Source organism: Bufo bufo, chromosome 4 (assembly GCF_905171765.1).
Source record: "Bufo bufo chromosome 4, aBufBuf1.1, whole genome shotgun sequence".
Taxonomy (NCBI): domain Eukaryota; kingdom Metazoa; phylum Chordata; class Amphibia; order Anura; family Bufonidae; genus Bufo; species Bufo bufo.
In genome coordinates this window covers 336,622,006-336,638,713 of record NC_053392.1, presented here as the reverse complement: position 1 = coordinate 336,638,713, position 16,708 = coordinate 336,622,006, and the positions used below count along the sequence as shown (strand labels likewise).

The 16,708-nt window shown below is 43.4% G+C and overlaps 1 protein-coding gene across 1 annotated transcript in view; it reads left to right on the top strand.

Annotated features, from left to right (window-relative positions):
• Nucleotides 1–16,708, top strand: part of AK9 (adenylate kinase 9) — a 132,957-nt gene that overhangs the window by 63,063 nt on the left and 53,186 nt on the right. Inside the window, exons 17-20 of the mRNA XM_040428864.1 lie at nucleotides 1,812–1,926; nucleotides 5,123–5,220; nucleotides 6,884–7,018; nucleotides 12,966–13,172. Coding sequence (XP_040284798.1) covers nucleotides 1,812–1,926; nucleotides 5,123–5,220; nucleotides 6,884–7,018; nucleotides 12,966–13,172 — 555 coding nt within the window. The remainder of the gene's footprint in view (nucleotides 1–1,811; nucleotides 1,927–5,122; nucleotides 5,221–6,883; nucleotides 7,019–12,965; nucleotides 13,173–16,708) is intronic.

Below are 16,708 nucleotides of genomic sequence, written 5' to 3'. Positions count from 1 at the left end.
TTAAATGTAGATGAAATTTCTGAATTTCACTTTTTTGGCAGATTTTCCATTTTAATCCATTTTTCCAGTAACAAAACTCAATATCTATTACCCTGATTCTTTAGTTTACAGAAACACCCCGTTTGTGATCGTAAACTGCTGTACGGGCACACGGCAGGGTGCAGAAGGAAAGGAATGACATATGGTTTTTGGAGGGCAGATTTCACTGGGATAATTTTAAGTTGCCATGTCACATTTGAAGACCCCCTGATGCACCCCTAGAGTAGAAACTCCAAAAAGTGACCCCATTTTGGAAACTACGGGATAAGGTGGCAGTTTTGTTGGTACTATTTTAGGGTACATATGATTTTTGATTGCTCTATATTAAACTTTTTGTGAGGCAAGGTAACAAAAAATAGCTGTTTTGGCACCGTTTTTATTTTTTGTTATTTACAATGTTCATCTGACAGGTTAGATAATGTGCTATTTTTATAGAGCAAGTTGTTACGGACGCGACAATACCAAATATGACAACTTTTTTGGTTGTTTGTTTCAGTTTTACATAATAGAGCATTTTTGGAAAAAAAAAATTTTTGTGTCTCCATATTCTGAAAGCCATAGTTTTTAAATTTTTTGGCTGAATGTCGTAGGTAGGATCTAATTTTTTGCGGGATGAAATGACGGTTTGATTGATATTATTTTGGGGTGCATATGACTTTTTGATCGCTTGATATTACACTTTTTGTGATGTAAGGTGACAAAAATGTTTTTTTTTACACCGTTTTTAGTAAAAAAAAAAAAATACGGTTTTCACCTGAGGTGTTAAGTCATATGATATTTTAATAGACCTGGTTGTTACGGACACAGCAATACCTAATGTCTACTTTTTTTTATTTTTTTTCACTTTTAACACTCTAAAAGCATTTTTGAAACACAAAAAATCATGTTTTAGTGTCTCCACATTCTGAGAGCCATAATTTTATTATTTTTTGCCCGATTGTTTTATGTAGGGGCTAATTTTTTTGCGGGATGAGGTGACGGTTTGATTAGTACTATTTTGGGGGGCATACGCCTTTTTGATCGCTTGGGGTTGCACTTTTTGTGTTGTAAGGTGACAAAAAAAATTATTGTTTTAGCACAGTTTTTATTTTATTTTTTCTACGGCGTTCAGGTGAGGGGGTGGATCATGTGATTATTATTTTTTTTTTAACTTGAAACTTTATTTATTTTTTATGGAAAACACTTTTTTTTTTACCGTACTTGCTCCCTTACTCCCACTCTGGGACTTCAACTTCTGGGGTCGGATCCCCTCTGCAATGTATTACAATACAACCTGTATTGTAATGCATTGGCTGTCAGCTTTTATGCTGGCAGCCTGCCTGTGAGACCCAGCTTGAGGGCTGGACCTCACAGGCTTCCGTAGAAGGCAAGCCCAGATGCCTATGGAAGGTATCGGGCTTTCCTTCTCTGCCATCGGGTCCCTGTCACTGCAGCGTGGGGACCGATGGGGAATTGGACAGCACCCCTACCCTCCGCGAACCCTCTGCATGCGGCGGTCAGCTTTGACCATTGAAAAGGAGTGATCCGAGAATTACGTTTATATTAGGGAATTGCTAAATATGCAGTTCTCTAAGTGATCATTATAATAGCTTATTGGAACTGCCTGCTGATAACGAGGCCCCTGCCCTGAATTGGTCTCGAGTTTTTACATTTAATACTATGATACCATAAAATGAATTGTTTCATTTTCTGACCATGTTCTATATAAGTTGGATACCAAGCTGTGTGGTATTAGTCATCATTTAGCCTTCTCACATTTTTGTGTATTTCAGGAAAGTACTTACTCAATAGACTATACCTTCTAAATGAACAGGAGATTAATAACAACATATTACACAGGCTCCAGAAGGAACGAGCAAGAAAGATACAAGAAGAAGAAGAAGCAAGGTATCGGCAGTATTTGTGTTGTTATTTTGAACCACTTAATGCCTTTATATCAGGCATGGCCAACCTGCGGCTCTCCAGCTGTTGTAAAACTACAACTCCCACAATGCCCTGCTGTAGGCTGATAGCTATAGGCAGTCTGGGCATACTGGGAGTTGTAGTTTTGCAACAGCTGGAGAGCCTCAGGTTGGCCATCCCTGCTTTATATAATTGACCAAGACAAGTGTAGCGAACCTGACAATTCATATATGATACCATTAATGCACTAGTGCCCAGAGAAAAGCATTAATAGTACTAGTTGTTTAAAAAAAAGACTGTCAAGTTCAACTTTTAAATAAGCCAGGTGATCCACACTAAGGCAAAAAAAAAACCACTAATTTAATTCCAGAGACCCATAAAGTAAAAAGAATTACTTCCTGACCCCTGCTGGCAAATTTTGAGCTGTGACGTTTTTTTATTTTAATTAACCTTATGACATTATATCTTAAAGGGCTTTTCCAGGAATATACAGTGATGTCAATACTTTCTCCACTCCTCCAATCCCAACTGATGTGTCACGAGGCGCCAAAGGCGCACTCGGTCTCCCATCAGCCGCAGACCTGCTGCTTAGCTTCGGGAGCGAGGATCTGTATTTGACCTTGTTCCCAGGGCAGCTTTGCTAGCTGGGAGGCTCCCTGCTCCTAGGTCTGCCTTGAGCGCCGAGCTGATCACTCGGTGCTCGACTTGTCTGTCTGTCGGTCATGTGACGCTGGCCACGTCACATGAACCTCAGACCCCACTATAAATACAGGCAGCCTGCTGGCCACAGGTTGCCTGTTAATTCTAGGTTCCTGGCTATTTGTTGGACTACTGAATACTACCTGATCCTGTTCCCTGACGATCCTTTGCCTGCTCCTCCTGTACTGCGCATCTCTCCTGGTATCCTGACCCCGGCTTCCACCTGACGATTCTTTGCGGACTCCTGTTGTACTTCGTTTCTCTCCTAGTATTTGACCTCGGCTTTTCCTGACTATTCTCTGCTCATTCCTTAGTACTGCGTAGCTCTCTAGGTATTGACCCGGTCCATTCACGTTCCGTTATTTGCTTTGTCTGTCTTCCCAGCACGTATCCTAGTTGTCCCCTGTCATTAGGACTTGCGAGGCAAGTAGGCAGGGCCAGGGGTGAGGGTGGAGCGCAGTGGTCACTATCCTTCCCCCTGTGTGTAGTGTACGTGACCGTCACATGATGAGTTCCAGCAACAGTTGCCCCTAATGTCTCCTGATTAGTGGGGGTTGGGCTAAGGATAGGCCATGAATGTCATATCCCATTTAAAACCCTTGGAGGTTGAACATTAATCAAACTTTTTGCTTTCGAAGTCTGATGTATGTGTAAGGCACGGGAATGGCCCGCACAATCCACAGTGGGTGCCAACTGCAACAACCGAGATCAGAGATAACTCCAATCATGTTTGTTTATTTCTTATATGCTGTTGCCAATACTGACTGCAACACAATTGCATAATTAGCATGCTTCTGTGATCTCTGCAACGGCATTTACAACTGTCCAAGCAGAGATGTGTCGCTACCGACCCAACATATATGGTCAACAGGCGGTTGGCAAATGGTGGAATTACAACTCATACCACAAAGAATCAAGCCCTTGTTCAGCTATGTGAGCACAAAAATGAAAAACTCTTTGTGGTCTGTAGCAGCCAATCACAGCACAGCTTTCATTTTGTATTCTGCTGTTGAAAAATAAAAGCTGTCCTGACAGTTTTGCTTTTAGGCAATTTCATAGATCTGCTTCAATGTTTGTCAGTAAATCACTATATATTATTTACTTAATTCAATAATACAAATGTATTCCCTTTCCCACAAATGGATGTAACTTTTTATCCCAGAGTGTGGAATTTTCTCATAACAGAACGTGTAGTTAAAGAGGTTTTCCAGGTTTTACTTTTAACACCAGACATCAAAACCTGTGAAGAAATCCATACTCACCTGTTCCCCACTGTTTGGTTCTGGCCCTATGGCTCCCAGGCTGTCAGTACTGGACTTCTGCTTCCCATCTGTCAACTTCCTGTATGGACAGTTTCACGTAAACCACTGCAGCCAATAAGTGGCCTCTGTGGTAACATGTCCCCACTGATATCGCCATTTGCTCCTTTGTCTGGTTCTCACAACCGAAAACGACCGCTAGAAGTACAATCGGGAAATCCTTGGTGTAGTGTGCGTCGATGTGTGCGCAATTCCTCCAAAATAACGTCACAGAGACGTTCTCAAGTAGGATCCAATAATGTGCCTGCTTCCAACAGCTAGGCGTGGTTTATTTATACCAGAAGATGGAAGGCGGTCTTACAACCATGACCAATGGGGAGACAGGTGATTGGCTGGAAGGCGGTCTTACAATCATGACCAATGGGGAGACAGGTTATAGTATGAAGTGATTGGCTGGCGAATCTTATTTGCGCCCTTTTCGTTGCCGCGCTTATCCTTGCTGATGAAGAAAGCTTTATTCGACGTTCCTCATCCCTCCCACCTCAGCCGGTGCCATGACACTGGTATCCTGCAGTAATACCAGGCCGGGATCAAATGAGCTACAGGTCGGGACGACCAGACCATTGTGCGAAAGTTTCTGCGCGATGCGAACGAATCTGCGCATCTCCATAGGATAGATGACGACCATACGGCGAACAATAATTTTTCCACAACACCAAGGATTCACTGGTGGGTCATGTGCTGCTTGGGGACACGTCACTGCTATGGCCAGTCTTTGGCTGCAGCGGTGCATGTGACTCTATGCATGAAGGAAGTTGCCAGACAGGGAGAGGAAGTCCAGTGAAGACAACCAAGGAGCCAGCACCAAGCGGAGGGGACCAGGTGAAGAAGAGTTTCTCCACAGGTAATGGTGACTGGAGGTTAGATTTAAAATAAAAAATCTGGACAACCCTTGAAATTCCGTCATTCAGAGTATGGGGGATTCACGCTAGCAGCGCCTAAAGAATAAAACTTCCTGTTATTATTCCTGAGATTTGGGTGTGTAACAGGACAGATCCGTTCTGCTACCAAGAAAACACTTGTATACAGATTATGTCGATGACATTGTTTGGTAACAAATATAAACTATTTTACTACAATTTGAGCAATGTACACATTTTTATAAAGCTTTACATTTGTTTGGAGTATGTTTTGTGGAGTAATCTGTAATCATTTATTTTCAGAAAAGAACAACAGGAGATCATACGATTACAAGAACAGGAAAAGAGAAAGCTAGAAGAGATGAAAAAAAAACCTGATGATTCAGAAGAAATGCAAAAAGGTATGCCATTTACTTACAGCAGAATAGAGATACTGAGTCATGTCCACATTTCTATCATTAAGTAGTGAGTAGCATTAATATAATGATTGTATGCACTATATCCTGCTGTATAATCCACTGCTCGGTACATAGGGTTAGACATGGTGTGGATTAGTCATGTCAGGTATAGAATTAGGCTGAGTATGGGGAGGTAATGGGCACAATATGCTAGAACATCTCCTTGTAATCACCTGAGATGTCCTCATAAAATAAATAGGGCTACAATATATTCACATTGTATATGGTCTGTACATTGTGGGGGTCATTTACTATTCTGAAATACGCCTAATTTAGGTGTATTTCAGGCACAGATGGCAGAGCAACAGTTAGCTGTGCTGCTATCTGCGACTTTGCCCCGCTCACGCCAGGTCTAAAATTGTGGGCAGGCAAGGAGAGGGGCCGGGAGGCTTGTCTCATTCATCAGCTCGGAAGCTGTCTTACATTTAGAACTGGCGCTGAATGCACTGAAGTTATGGAGAAGCCTGTGCCTCTTCATACGTTTGGCGGAACCCATGGGTCTAAAACGCCGGTCTTAATAAATGTGCCCCTTTAAGTATACGTTGGGCGTATTCCCCAACGTATATACACCTCTTACATATGCCACTATACACCAGGCACACCACCTCGAGCAAGGCAAAAAGGAAACTCTTTTGCCCTCAGGAAGGTGAATCGGGCCTATGGCTATGTTAGGTGCCTGCACTGGGATCATTACATCATTACATTCCTCTAAGCTAGCGCTACAAGGCATTGTGCCTGGTTTACCAGTGACAGACTCCCTTTAAAGCAAATCTAAAAAATGCTGTAAAAATGGTACTCAGCTGCTGTGATATTGTGCTAGGGCTTGCCATGCACATGTCGGCATTAAGCAGGAAGCAGAAACAAAGAAGGAAGTCATATACAGTATATACTGGCCCACAGAGAGTGGACTTCTACAGTGAACAATCAGGTTGCTTCATGGTGAGAAATATTCATTGCACTGTATTACTGAAGGAATATTTGATTATTCACTTCTCTCTGCATAAGTAAAAGGCAGCTTTATTCTGTGTTAATTATAACCAGCTCTAGACAGGTGGGAGAAGTGCCAGGAGGGCACAGTCATCGAGTGTGAGGAGAATGGCAAGATAGATGGTGGAAGAAACAGCAGAGTAAAGCTACATGCACACGACCGTTGTGTGTTTTGTGGTCCGCAAATTGCGGATCCGCAAAACACGTATGGCGTCCGTGTGCGTTCCGCAATTTGCGGAACGGCGCAGACAGCCATTACTATAACTGCCTATTGTTGTCCGCAAAACGGACAAGAATAGGACCGGTTATATTTTTATTTTTTTGCGGACCACGGAACGGAGCAACGGATGCGGACAGCATACGGAGTGCTGTCCGCATCTTTTGCGTCCCCATTGAAGTGAATGGCTCCGCATCCGAGCCGCAAAAACTGCGGCTCGGATGCGGACCAAAACAACGGCCGTGTGCATGAGGCCTTATTTGATTTGTACAAGGTGTTGCCTTCTAATGGCTAATATTTTTTCCTTCTCTGCCATACAGTGTTTCTATTATATGCCTATACCGTCTACGGCCAAAAGGAATCCATAGCCCAAAACTTCACTTTTATGTCTTTATCTTGCAGAGTCAGAAGAGCAAGGTGCAGTGGATGCTAATCATCTAGGTCCCTCAGAACCAGTTTCAACCAAGCAAGATCTGACAGCCACTATACCAGAGCCAGAAATACATTCAGATACAGAGCAGCCTGAGCCAGAGCAAGGTTACTTTATATATTGCTCACACGTTTAATGTCATGAATCTTATAGGCAAAGTGTTGTAGAGCACATACTTTATACATTTAGTAGTAAGATTAACACATTTTATAAGGCCACTTTCACGTGTGCTCTATTTTTTGCATATTTAAAGGGAACCCATCATCAACTTTATGCTGACCGTACTGAGGGCAGTATAAAGTAGTGACAGAAATGCTGATTTCAGCGGTGTGTCATTTATGAGCTAAAAGTAAGTGGTTCCTGAGAACCAGCATCATAATCATTGCAGCCCAGGCCTTGAAAAAGAGCCAAATCTACCTGAGAAGAATCCTGGTTATTCATAATCTCCTGCTCTCCTGCCCATCTGCTGATGGTTGGCAGTTCTCTCCTAGAGAGAAAGGGAGAAAACTAGGTAGAAGACTGTCAGTCATCAGCGGGTGGGCAGGAATTCATGAATAACCAGGACTCTTCTCAGGTGGCCGGGACTCTTTTCCAGGCCCAGTCTACAATGATTGTGATGTTGGTTCTCGGCAACCACTTACTTTTAAATGAGAGACCGCTGAAATCAACTCACCTGTCTCTACTTTAGGCAACACAACCATTTTTTTCAGTTAACAGGCCGTTTTTTGCGCTCCGTATACGGTCTGTATACGGAACTATTAATTTCAATGGTTCCGCAAAAAAGACGGAATGTACTCCGTATGCATTCCGTTTCTATATTTAAGTTTTTCCGTTCCGTTGAAAGATAAAGCATGTCCTATTATTGCCCGCAAATCACATTCCGTGGCTCCATTCAAGTCAATGGGTCCGCAAAAAAACAAAACACATACGGAAATGCATCCGTATGTCTTCCGTATCCGTTCTGTTTTTGCGGAACCATTTATAGAAAATGTTATGCCCAGCCCAAATTTTTCTATGTAATTACTCTATACTGTATATGCCATATGGAAAAATGGAACAGAAACGGAAACACAATGGAAACAAAAAATGGTGCAACGGATCCGTGAAAAACAGACCGCAAAACACTGAAAAAGCCATACGGTCGTGTGAAAGAGGCCGCAATGCACGGGCACCGTCCGTGGGGCAGCTGCATGGGGATCGCAGACCAATTCACTTGAATGGGTCCGCGATCCTTCCGTGCCGCAAAAAGATAGAGCAAGTTCTATCTTTTTGTGGTGCGGAAGCACGGTAATGGAACCCCAGAAAGCACTCCGTAGTGTACCGTTCCGTTCTTCCATTCCGCACCGTTCCGCATCTCTGGGTTTGCTGACCCATTGAAATGAATGGGTCCGCATCCGTGATGTGGAATGGGCACGGAACGGTGCCCGTGTATTGCGGATCCTTAAATGCGGTCTGCAATACGGCGACGGGCATCACACGTTCGTGTGAACGAGCCCTTATTCTGCGGTTAGTATGGCCAGCATAAAGTTGACGACAGGTTCCCTTTAATATGCGGGTTTGAAAATCTGCTCTACAGTATAGCACAAGTGAAAAGGGTTTAGAAAACGCTATCCACATTTAGAGAAAAACATTTTGAGAGCATGTGACAGATTTTAAATTATATAGTGTGCTCTCAGAGACTCCGCTGAAGGCTTCTACAGATTATACATAATCTGTTCTTAGCACTTTACTGGAACAGATACACAGTGTAAAAAGTTCTCACAGAAGAAAACTTCACTTGTAATAAACTAAAATCATTCCGGGTTAAAATGAAAAGAATCATTGTCCAAGGGGGGCATCATCCCCCATTATGGTTAGCATCACTATACTGATAGTCTTCTCTCATAAAACCACATTATATTTTAGAAAAAGTGAAATTATGATGTTTATGCTGCTGCTTGAACAAGTTACCTTAAAGGGGTCTTCGAGTTTATAGAAAATACAGAAAAGTAACTAGATTTGTCTGAATGGTCTCTGTGCAGCACAGTTGTTTCCAGGCTGCCTGGACTTACTTTTGTGGAATTATCAATGTAAAGGACTCAGGGCTAGTGTTGAGCGAACTTGTGTTTTAAGTTCGGAGTCTGAAGTTCGGGTTCGGGTTATCGAAGAATCACGTTATGGATTCCAAATTCCATTATGGTCTGTGGTAGCGGAATCCATAACGCGATTCTTCGATAACACGAACCCGAACTTTAGATGCCAAACTTAAAACACAAGTTCGCTCAACACTACTCAGGGCCCATGTTTCCTCTTCTTTCCCACAGACATTGCCTCTATTTAAAGCTGCCTGCTTGTCTGTTTATTACACGGAGCATTTATAAATGCCGTTCCTGATAATCGGCCCGTGTAAAGATGCTGCATATCACCCAATAAATGAGCAGAATGCTCATCCATCGGGTGAAATGAGATGAGGGGCGGACACCTCAATCATCGTTTCCCGGCAGCCGATTTGTGCTGTCTAAACAGCACTCTACTGCCCAGGAACAAGGATTTTGTATAGGATCGAACGATAAGAAGCAGCCATCATACTGTGGAGGTGATTGCTTAACCTCCACTTAAAGAGCAGCCGATTATGGGGAAAGAATGCTTCCTTCCTGTCAATCGCCTTCTCCTCGCAGCGTCTAAATGCAGCTTAAAGAAGCACTGTAATTATTTCCAGTCTACAAGGACACTGAGACACTGCTCTGCTATTTAGATTGATGATGGGCAGCACTGGAAACATGTCCCTACCACAGACAGGGAGGGAGGAAGGTAGAGCCAGGTAGCTGTGGAGACAAGAGGTATGTCATGTCCAGTACATCAGGGAAGGAGAAAATATTGAAAACTCTGGGTTCAGAGAATAGGATGTCACATAAGCAGGAGATAAACACCAGGAGCATGGTCTTGCGACTGCATATGAGATGGACTTACAGAGTTTAAATCTACCTTCAGTTACCTTCTTTACTATTTTTATGGGGGGTTCACTTTTTTGTTATATTTGCAGTTGTCCTCCAGAAGGAAGAAAACTGTCTCTCTATTTTTTGACACATTATAGAGCCTTGAGACATGACAGGGATATCAGTCAAACCAGGATATAGTCATGCCTCAAAGCTCTATAATTTGTAGGGCATTGATGTACAAAGTAGCTAACTATAGATGTCTTCCAGGATAGCTGTTATGCATACACCAGCTCGATCTCTAAGGATTTCCATTATCTTCCAAGAGCTTTATTTATAGTTGAAATTTTACTGGTTGACGGTTGACCTAAGGCTTAGGGCTCTAGCTACCTATCACCTAAGGTCCCAGAATACACTACTCTGTGGTAACAGTACAGTAGTAGTATTCTACAATTGAATTGGACACAAATTTATTTCAGTACCTCGGCTCGGAGCCACACATTGAAAATTACAATGTAAAGAAACTTCTATATCAAACATCACCACAAAGTATTTAAAAGTTTCTTTACGGTGGTCTCCCTTAGGGCTCCTATATATTTCAGTGCCTCAGAGCCACATGTTCAGACTTACAATGTAAGAAACTGTTATATTAAACATTACCAGATAGTACACTGCTCAAAAAAATAAAGGGAACACAAAAATAACACATCCTAGATCTGAATTAATTAAATATTCTTCTGAAATACTTTGTTCTTTACATAGTTGAATGTGCTGACAACAAAATCACACAAAAATAAAAAAATGGAAATCAAATTTTTCAACCCATGGAGGTCTGGATTTGGAGTCACACTCAAAATTAAAGTGGAAAAACACACTACAGGCTGATCCAACTTTGATGTAATGTCCTTAAAACAAGTCAAAATGAGGCTCAGTAGTGTGTGTGGCCTCCACGTGCCTGTATGACCTCCCTACAACGCCTGTGCATGCTCCTGATGAGGTGGCGGATGGTCTCCTGAGGGATCTCCTCCCAGACCTGGACTAAAGCATCTGCCAACTCCTGGAAAGTCTGTGGTGCAACGTGACGTTGTTGGATAGAGCGAGACATGATGTCCCAGATGTGCTCAATTGGATTCAGGTCTGGGGAACGGGCGGGCCAGTCCATAGCATCAATGCCTTCGTCTTGCAGGAACTACTGACACACTCCAGCCACATGAGGTCTAGCATTGTCTTGCATTAGGAGGAACCCAGGGCCAACCGCACCAGCATATGGTGTCACAAGGGGTCTGAGGATCTCATCTCGGTACCTAATGGCAGTCAGGCTACCTCTGGCGAGCACATGGAGGGCTGTGCGGCCCTCCAAAGAAATGCCACCCCACACCATTACTGACCCAATGCCAAACCGGTCATGCTGGAGGATGTTGCAGGCAGCAGAACGTTCTCCACGGCGTCTCCAGACTCTGTCACGTCTGTCACATGTGCTCAGTGTGAACCTGCTTTCATCTGTGAAGAGCACATGGCGCCAGTGGTGAATTTGCCAATCTTGGTGTTTTCTGGCAAATGCCAAACGTCCTGCACGGTGTTGGGCTGTAAGCACAACCCCCACCTGTGGACGTCGGGCCCTCATATCACCCTCATGGAGTCTGTTTCTGACCGTTTGAGCAGACACATGCACATTTGTGGCCTGCTGGAGGTCATTTTGCAGGGCTCTGCCAGTGCTCCTCCTGTTCCTCCTTGCACAAAGGCGGAGGTAGCGGTCCTGCTGCTGGGTTGTTGCCCTCCTACGGCCTCCTCCACGTCTCCTGATGTACTGGCCTGTCTCCTGGTAGCGCCTCCATGCTCTGGACACTACGCTGACAGACACAGCAAACCTTCTTGCCACAGCTCGCATTGATATGCCATCCTGGATAAGCTGCACTACCTGAGCCACTTGTGTGGGTTGTAGACTCCGCCTCATGCTACCACTAGAGTGAAAGCACTGCCAGCATTCAAAAGTGACCAAAACATCAGCCAGGAAGCATAGGAACTGAGAAGTGGTCTGTGGTCACCACCTGCAAAACCACTCCTTTATTGGGGGTGTCTTGCTAATTGCCTATAATTTCCACCTGTTGTCTATCCCATTTGCACAACAGCATGTGAAATTGATTGTCACTCAGTGTTGCTTCCTAAGTGGACAGTTTGATTTCACAGAAGTGTGATTGACTTGGAGTTACATTGTGGTGTTTAAGTGTTCCCTTTATTTTTTTGAGCAGTGTATATCAAATGGAATGTTGTTTGTTGCTGCAGGTTCGAACTTTATTAGGCTACTTTCACAACAGCGTTTCTATTTTCCGGTATTGAGATCCATCATAGGGTCTCAATACCAGAAAAAAACGCTTCCGTTTTGTCCCCATTCATTGTCAATGGGAACAAAACGAAACGGAACAGAACAGAGTGCTCCAAAATGCATTCTGTTCCGTTTGGTTGCGTTCCCATACCGGAGAGCAAACCGCCGCAAACTGCGGTTTTCTTTCCGTCACGGGATGCAGAGCAAGACTGATCCGTCATGACTCACAATGCAAGTCAATTTTCTCTGACACTATCTGACACAATAGAAAACATATCCGTCCCCCATTGACTTTCAATGGAGTTCATGACGGATCCGTCTTGGGTATGTTAAAGATAATACAACCGGATCTGTTCTTAATGGATGCAGATGGTTGTATTATCAGTAACTGAAGCGTTTTTGCTGAACCCTGCCAGATCCAGTAAAAACGCGTGTGTGATAGTAGCCTTAGGCATGTTGTCCCTTTTTATATTAACATATCAACAGATAGTATATAAAACGGATTGTTAAAGCTGCCTTAGGCTACTTTCACGGCACTATGTCGTAGTTTTATTCCGGCCGCCTCTCTGCATGTTTGCCATGCTGCCGCCGGAACTCCGGCCCTCCCCCATTATAATCGATGGGGACAGAGCGGACCTCCAGCGGCACGCATGCACTAGCGACAGCACGGATCGGGCAGGCTGTTCACCCGCCGGAACAGCCTGCCGGAGAAGGCTGCCGCTAGTGTGAAAGTAGCCTTAGGTTGTTTTTTTTTATTTTGTGGCCATATTGTTTGTTGCATGTTAATTACAATGTGAGATTTTAATTTCTTCCCAGAAATTGTTTTACCTGAAGTTCCTGAGGGAGGATATCCAGATGTACCAGAGATAGAACCATTGAAGCAGCTCATAAACACATTTAATGAAGAATGGCAATTGCTGCAGCCAGTGTTTGCTGACTCATCCATGGTTAATGTCGCTTTCCTGGAAGTAGCCGATAAATCACCAGAAATGCTTCTACAAGACGCAGTGACATCTATGGAAAGTGAGTTTGTTAATCAGGGAAGAAAGATCTATAAAGTAAATTAGGTTTCAATACTTGCAGTTATAGTAAGGTGAAAAATCAGCTGCAAGATATATGTGTGTGTGTGTGTATATATATATATATATATATATAGTTTTTTGCCATTTTTTTCTTTCCCCCAGAAGTGGGGAAAACTGTCAATTTGTCTTATAAAGTGAATACTAATGTTATTACAGAGGGAGCGGGGAGCTGTGACTACAGCACTCCCTGTGCTGGCTCTGTACTCACCGCTCACCTACAGTAGGTGCTTTTTACACATTTTGTAGAACATTCACAGAGTCATCCCTAAGCCACTCTTGTGTTGTTATGGCTATGTGCTTAGGGTAATTGTCTTGTTGGAAGGTGAACCTTCGTCCCAGTCTGATGTCCAGAGCACTCTGGATCAGGCTTTCCCTCAACTCTGATCAGTCTCCCTGTCCCAGCCACTGTAAAACACCCCCGCAGCATGATGCTGCCTCCACCATGCTTCATGATAGGGATTGTATTGGGAAGGTGATGATCAGTGCAAGAGTCCTTTAGATGCTTTTTTTCAACCTCTAGGTGGGCTTTTATGTGTATTTTACTAATTAGAGGTTTCTTTCTGGCCACTCTGCCATAAAGGCCAGATTAGTGGAGTGCTGCAGTGATGGTGGAAGTTTCTCTCATCTGCAATAATGATCTTTACAGCTCAGGCAAAGTGACCATTGGGTTCTTGGTCATCTCTCTTTGGTGGGGCGGCCAGCTCTAAGAAGAGTCCTGGTTGTTCCAGACTTCTTCTGTTTAAGAATTATGGGGCCACTATGCTCTTTGGAACTCTCAGTACAGCAGAATATTTTTAGCCTTCTGTAGATCTGAGCCCTCCACACAATACTGTCTCAGAGCTCTACAAGCAGTTCTTTCCTACTCATGGCTTGGTTTTTGCTCTGATATGCATTGTCAGCGGTGATACCTTATATAGACAGGGGTGTATCTTTCCAAATCATGTCCAGTAAACTGAATTTGCCACAGATGGACTCCAATTAAGGTGTAGAAACATCTGAAAGATGATGGAGAGAAATGGGCGGCCCCCGAGCTACGGTAAATTTCAAGTGTTATAGAAAAGGGTCTGAATACTTATGTCCAGGTGAAATTTTAGTTTGTCCTTTTTAATAAATTTGCAAATATTTAGAAAATTTAGTTTTTACTTTCTCATTATTGGGTATTGACTGCAGATTGATGGGGGAAATCTTGTTTATTTTTTTATTATAGCACAAGGCCGCAACATAAAATGTGAAAAAAGTAAAAGGGTCTGAATGCATTTTGTGTATATATGTATGTGTATATACACATTTACACACCTGATGATAAAATACACCTAGGTTTTAGAGGAGGAAAATAAGACAAAAAATATTCTTCAGCAGACCACCAAACTTCATCCGCGCCTCAATCAGCCTTCAGATCAGACCAAGCTATCAAACCTGTGATCGGATCCCCATATCAGACCCCCAGATCAGACCTCAGATCAGATGCCCATGTCAGACCTCAGATCAGACCCCCATCAGAGATAAAGTAAATAAATTAACTTATCTCTCCTGCTCTGCTGCCACTCCCTGCCCTTCTCCAGGCTGCACTGCACTGTGACCAATCTACGTTCAACATCAGATCATAGTGCACGCGGGCCCGGAGAAGACCAGGGAGCGGTGAGTACAGTCAGCCTTACAGTCCCAGCGCCTCCCACATACTAGTAAGCACCTCAATAATGGAATCGCTCATTAGTATTTGCTGGTCTGGTTATCCTGCTGCTGTTTTTTTTTACAATAGAAGCGGTGACATGCCTGGACACAGTGTGTGACCACTGGAGCTGTTAACTGTCTTCAGCAATCTACCACTGAGGACAGTGACTGGCTGCAGCAGACACAAGCCTATCTCAGCACGTCATAATGTCACAGTGCCAGTGACGTAGACAGTGACATACTGGGATAGGAGATGTCACCGCTGCATCCAATTACTGTCCTCAGAGTTAGACTGGTGTGATTAGCTTCAGTGGTCACATGCTGTTTCCAGGCAAGTCACCGCTTCTATTTCAAAAAGCAGCAGGAGAACTGGACAAGCACAGCAGAGAAAGGACCTAGAGAAAGGGGTGAGTATAACATGTTTTTTAAGTTTAAGCCATATTAGGGCTTGTTAGAGATTTTTATCTCGGACAACCCTTCAACTCTGAACACAGCCAGTGTTATTGTAACATGAAAACCCAAAACCAATTGCATGTAAAGGATGGGGTTGTATGTTGAGAATGCAGTGCTCCGGCCCACAGGGGAGACGTGCTGGAAATAGTTGGAGAAGATGGGAGTGGTGGCAGTGGCAATGAGGGTGACTGTAGTCCTCATGTGGTTAATCCCTCTCCCTAGTGTTCCCTGGGCCGCATGTGTAATGGTTGGAAGGTTCACCATTTCCTCCCTCGGGGCAGAACCTGGGCATTCTGGGACACCTGTCTAGTAGTGACTGGGTGCCCTTGATGTTAAAGGGGTTCTTCAGGAATTACAAAAATGAAAATACTTCAATATTTTTTTTATAATAAATGTATTCACACATACTTATTATTACTTAAAATGGCTTGTTTTGTCTAGGGAGCAATCATTAGGAAAAATAAAATGACTGCCGTCCTATCAGTACACACAAAACCTGTCCTAATCCCACAGGAGGACAAGTTACTTCACCACAATGAGCCATAGTGCTGCCTCATCCTCCTCTCTGCTCTGCTTGTCAGGGATTATGATCCTGAATACAGGTGAATCTCTGTGGGAATGGAGATGACGAGACATGAAAGGATGGTGAGGTGTGGCTAATCAGCAGCAGCTTGTATGCAGTCTCCATTACCACAGCCTGTCCTGTCTGTCCTCTCTGTACTTCATGTCTCCTCATGAACTAAATGAGGCAGCTCTTTACCTCAATGTTGTAAAGTAACTTGTCCTCATGTGTGATCAGGACAGGTTTTGTGTGAACTAATAGGACAGCGGCCATTTTGTTTCCCCTGATGATTGCTCCCCAGACAAAACGAGCCATTATAAATAATTAAAGGTATTTGATAATATATTTAATAATAAAGTAATATTTAAGTATTTTCATTTTCTTAATTCCCGGAGAACCCCTTTAAGTAGATGGGTGCAAGGCGGGAGGGCAGGCATAGGTAGGGGCTGGTGGATGATGGTGGAGTCAGTGACCAGACGAGTTTGGTTACAATAAACAAATTCTGAATAGATGATAGAAGTTGCAGTACATACAGCATACCTTACTGTCTTTCCAGCGAATACTTTACTGTTTTGAAATGGTTCTCAACTTTCTGTGAATGTCCATTCTCTTTCTCGTAGGGGTAGTCTTTCAGTTAGATTGTTCTTTGGCAGTTTTCAATCTCAGGGGTGAGAATTCCATGGACCAGACTTCTCTTTGGGCCTACTTTTCAGGACCTCACACAAGCACATGTTTGTTTCCCATATATAACCATTTGGGATATACAGAGTGCAAGGAAAAGGATACTTTTT